Consider the following 5386-nt stretch of genomic DNA (forward strand, 5'->3'; position numbering starts at 1 on the left):
TTTGGAAAAAGCTGACTACCTGCTTAGGATAGTACTAGTAGGAAATACATAAATTAATTTTAATTATAAAAAATATATATATAATATATATAATTAAGATCAAAGGTTAAAATTTATTGAAATAGTGATGTTTTAATATACTTAAATGTTTTCCGTAAATATAACTCTACATTTCGTTATAAGATTAGATTCTCATTGAAATATAAATGACAAGAAGTACAAATAAATTCTAATCACAGGAATAAGAAAAATGTGTATGTATTTATTTAAGACTCATCATTATAATTTATATAGTGACCTCTTAGTTTAAATAGAATTTTATTAATCGAAGTATAGCGTCTAAGTATAATAATAAGGGTAAACTATTAAAACATACTTAAAAGTTATTTATATTGTTGATAAAAATAATTTTAAAAGATAAAAAGACAAATAAATTATTAAAAGATTTAAAAACATAATAAAAATATCAAATATCAAATATATATTTTTAAAATAAATTTTACAAATCAGATTTTGATATATTTTTATAAATATAATTAAAAAAGATAATTTTTCTTAAAATTTGATAATTTTATACCAAGAAAATGTTTTTCGATTTTTTTGGTGAATGATTGAAATTTTTTAGATTTTTTTGTTATATTTTTAAATTGTTCAAAATTTATTTATCGTTTATATATCAGAACTATTTTTATCATTTGTACGAATTTTTGGATATTATATTAGTTTACTTTCTAACATTACATAATAAAAGTATCAGGAGAGACATAACTTATATATAAGTACCAGGTTTCGAAGCTAGACCATACTTTTTTCTTTTTTTGGTGTCTGAAGGTAGACCATATTGATTCTGATAAATACGCGCAAATATGACTGAGAAATAACTACAAACACTAGTAGGCTTGGATAAAGTTGATAGTTATGGCTTATTGGCTTATAAGCATCATCACAAGGAACAGGTTTTGGCAATAATATCTTGCCCCAATTCTAGCAAGAATATCTATCTGAACGATAAGTTGCATTCATGAGGTCGTTTGAATAAAACACAGGTGTCATCAGATAATTTGATTCTACTGTTCCATCACTTCAAGATTTTAAAATGTATACCCATACCATCATGCATCATCACATTGATATTTGCATTATACTAAGATTCCTAATTAATATTTAGCCACATGGCACTAGTTATTGCATAGTAACACACAAATCTACGTTTGTTCTATCTTTACTTGCCTTTGTCCCCTTTTTTTTCTCGTCAGCTGTTAACTTCCCTGATAAGGATATATATAGATAATAGAGAATTTAGTGACAAGAATACATGTTGGAGAATTCTGCATATCCGACGGAACCCAAAAAATTGAATCTGTATATATACATATACACCCATCATGTGGCTTTGGTACATTTAAAATTTACTGGGAAAATAAATATATAATAAAATTCATGGTGATCTATTATTTGGATTTTGGACTGACTCCTATAATATCAACGGCCCCCTCGGTTGATTTGTATAGGTTGTGTAGACTTATGTGCTTTCTGTTACATCAGTATTGCCTTTCATGCATGCAATTCTGAGTTAACCTTAAACAGATAACATATCGGCAGAGAAACTAATTTGTTACCGAATAAATGAATTATGAGTTATGAGTTATGACCAATTTGTAAAATTTGAACCCAATGGTAAGAAATTTATCCGTTTCTTGACATTAGGATATACACAACAATCTTAATTATCCCCTTTTAGTTTCATCAATTAGATCAACTTCTGTAGAGCAAAGAAAGGAAACTAATAATGATGAGGCAATGAATACTATGTGTGGTTTTGAAACATAAAAATTGAAGGTGAGTCAAGCACGAACATTATGTAAATTAGACAGGGAAGACGAAGAGAATCTAATGGGTGAAAAGAAGTATGAGAAAGAGAGAGAGGAAGCGAAAGCCACATGAGTAGGGGACCGCAAGCAGGAATTTTAAAGTCTTAGGCGGAATTATTGAATCATAGGGTGGATCCCAACAAAAGCGTCTTACTCACAAATTTAACGCTCACCACTGCCCATAACACACAGTCGAGTAAACACTTAAACTTACCAGGTGCAGCTCCAAGTGGGGCCCATGTGAAATCCCGTTGTTACGAGCACAACCAATCACAATTCAGAGAACAAGATGAACATGAAATCACCAACCAATGGGATGTTGGATGAGCCCAAATTGGGGGGACCATTAGCAAAATGACCAAAAGTGCATGGGATGGTAGGGTTTCTCTCACACCACACTGTCAAGTCTCAACACACAAATAATTGAATTGAAGTGAATCATTTTTGGGGGTACCCCAAATAAATAGACTAAACACCTTGCAAAGTTCCTGTTGCAATTGCAACTTGCAAGCACTAACTAACTGCCATTTTCATTGCTCTGACAAGTTTGTTATTTTTAGTTCTTCTATGAGCACAGGCATGAAAGACGCAGCTGCAACTGCAACAAGTGCAAGTGCCTTGGGTGCCAAGACGGCCAGGGCTTGCGACAGCTGCTTACGGAGGAGGGCACGGTGGTTCTGCGCTGCAGATGATGCATTCCTCTGCCATGCCTGTGACAACTTGGTCCACTCCGCGAACCAGTTAGCGAGCAGGCACGAGAGGGTTAGGCTTCAAACGGCGTCGTGCAAGCTCACCAACAAGGTAACCACCGCACACGCATGGCACAGTGGGTTCACGCGCAAGGCAAGAACACCGCGCCACAACAACAACAAGCACTTAGCCTTGCAACAAAGGCTTAAGGACCAAGTTTTATTCAACACCGCTTGTGTTCTTCCCGTTGTGCCGGAGCTTGGAGTTGAAGAAACAGCTCTTCTGGATGATCATGAGAGCGAGGAGCAGCTGCTGTGTCGCGTCCCCGTGTTTGACCCTTTCGATGCAGAGCTTTGCAATGATGTGTACAGTGAAGTCAGGGACGAGAAGAATCACGAAGAACGAGGTTGTTGTGATGACTTGGAGAGCTTCTCTGAGTTTCTGCCATCGGATATGGATCTTGCTGAGTTTGCTGCTGATGTCGAAAACCTGCTTGGAAGTGGGATTGATGAGGATTCATTAGGAATTGATTGCAAAGAAGAAGTTCAAAGAGAAGATGCATGCGTTAGAGCCGAAACCACCATTAATATTAAGGAGGGTGCAATGGTAATGGTAAAGGTGAAGGATGAGGAGCTTGATTCAGATACAGCAAGTCATCTTCAGTCAGTTTTTGACATCACAAACGATGACGAATTTGATTGGAATATCGAATCGGTGCTCTTATCGACGGAGGAAAAGGCGACCGCTGCCGCACCAGTAAGTAATAATAGTGATAGTGTTAGTGAAGAGAAAAAGAGGGACATATTTTTGAGACTGAACTATGAAGAGGTTATAAATGCTTGGGCAAGCCAAGGTTCTCCGTGGACAACAGGAACCCCTCCTCCGTTCAACCCTCATGATCATTCCTGGCCAAATTTCTTGGTACTTATTAGTACTTCTCTCGATCTATGTATATGTATTTTTGTAGTAGTATTTGATGCAGATGCGCATACATATTTGTGAATTTCAGGATCCAAGTGGCGGAGATGTTCATCAGTGCTCTTCTTATGGGGATGGGAGAAGCGTGAGGGGACATGTTGGAGATGGGGGAAGAGAAGCAAGAGTATCTAGGTACAGAGAGAAGAGAAGGACTCGTTTGTTTGCTAAAAAGATAAGATATGAAGTGAGGAAACTGAATGCGGAGAAGAGACCTAGAATGAAAGGTAGATTTGTCAAGAGATCATGCCTTGTTGGAGGAGCCACAACTTCCTTTCAAACCTCCTATAACTGAGCGAGACTGACATCAATCAATCATTCAATCAATTTCCTTGTTTGCTTTTTCTGCAAATCTGGAATGCTTCTGTAACATAATAATATCACTACTATTCTAGGTCAGGTTTGGCTAAAGTTGTTGCTTGGGATTGAATCTCTCTATCTCTCTAGCAGGTCTCTTAGTTGGGTAATCAGATTTAGGAATTCGGGTATTCAATGTTGATGCATGCATTACCCAGTTAACTTTCTAGCTAGGCTACTGATATTTAACAATGTTTACTACATATATATATCAAGTTCAGATGTTAATTGTTGAATTAGTTTGTACATTATCTACATATATATATATATGCTTGTGACGATTTCGGTTTAATGTACTCCTTTGTCCCATGTACACGAAGAAGTAAAAAACAGGAGGGTGGTTGTTATATTAATTAGAAAGATGAACATGCTTACATACTAAGTTTACTTTCAGCAATGCAAATCCACCAAACTAGTTTTCACAATAAGCTATATGCACATGTGGGGATATAAAATGATGGAAACTTACGTGTGCAATCTTTTTTCAAGAAAAATTGATAGTTAAGACTGGTTAAATTATTAAATATATTAAATTATTTAAAAAAATTTTAATTAATTTCATAAAAAAATAATGATATATAAATTTTTATCTTTAAAAATTCATTGGAATGACAAAGTTACGAATAGTTGCATACAAATGAATAAATACTAAAAAGACAATAATATAAAATTATTTTATTTATTTTAAAACTTATATATATATATATATGTATAATCATTTATGTATTTTGAAAATAATTAAAAAAACAAAGAATAAAGAAATGAATGCATATATAGAAAAAGTTATGATTTCTCATCATTCTCAAATTATGGTTCTCAAACATTATTCTTACAGTTATTTGGTTTTAGTAAGAAAAAACGGAAACATCTAAGTTCTAACCATTATAATGTTTGTACAATCTACAAAAGTTAATTAAGGAGGGAATGGTTATAATGGAAGCTATAACATTATAATAAAGTTTCGCTAGGTAGATAACGAAAAATATGAATAAGGTGAATAACGTATTGTATTTCAAATTCATTAAACATTTAATTTTATTTTTACTAAAGTGAAATCTGTGTGATGCGCAGAAAAGTATATTAATTATAGGTTTAACTATTCTGTAGATGCTTATAATTTTATCAAATTTTTAATTAAATTTTTATATTTTTTTTAATTGAGTACTTATACTATAATTTTTTTTTTCAATTTAGTTTCTATAACGTTAAACGTCTAAAAAATGTTAGTGCATTATAAATTTACTTATATACCCTTGTCTTCATCTTCAGAGACTCTCAAATTCCATCAATAGCTTCCTCACTTCTTTTTCTCCTAATATTCAGTCTCTCTGTCATCTATCTCTCCACTGTCCTTCCAAGCAAAGCTACCTTCGACGCCACCAACATCCTCGCTGACTCAAGCTTCGTCTCCATGGCCCTTATGGCAGCAGAATTCCTCTTAATTTTCTATCATTAGAGAAATTACTTTGATTGATTAGGCATTACATAGGAAT

General features: G+C 33.8%; 1 protein-coding gene across 1 annotated transcript; it reads left to right on the top strand.

The window, feature by feature from the left end:
• The first annotated feature begins 1953 nt into the window (after positions 1–1953).
• Positions 1954–4129, top strand: LOC112738145 (zinc finger protein CONSTANS-LIKE 16). Its single transcript, XM_025788460.2, has 2 exons — positions 1954–3482; positions 3571–4129. The coding sequence occupies exons 1-2, from the start codon at positions 2439–2441 to the stop codon at positions 3829–3831; spliced, it is 1305 nt and encodes a 434-aa protein (XP_025644245.1). The 5' UTR covers positions 1954–2438; the 3' UTR covers positions 3832–4129.
• Positions 4130–5386: the final 1257 nt, after the last annotated feature.

This window comes from Arachis hypogaea, chromosome 13 (assembly GCF_003086295.3).
Source record: "Arachis hypogaea cultivar Tifrunner chromosome 13, arahy.Tifrunner.gnm2.J5K5, whole genome shotgun sequence".
Lineage (NCBI taxonomy): Eukaryota > Viridiplantae > Streptophyta > Magnoliopsida > Fabales > Fabaceae > Arachis > Arachis hypogaea.

Bases quoted from the DNA above. Each gene is read 5' to 3' on its own strand.
- LOC112738145 (XM_025788460.2), top strand. From the start codon at position 2,439: ATGAGCACAGGCATGAAAGACGCAGCTGCAACTGCAACAAGTGCAAGT. The intron at 3,483-3,570 runs GTACTTATTAGT...TGTGAATTTCAG, and splicing joins ATTCCTGGCCAAATTTCTTG to GATCCAAGTGGCGGAGATGT.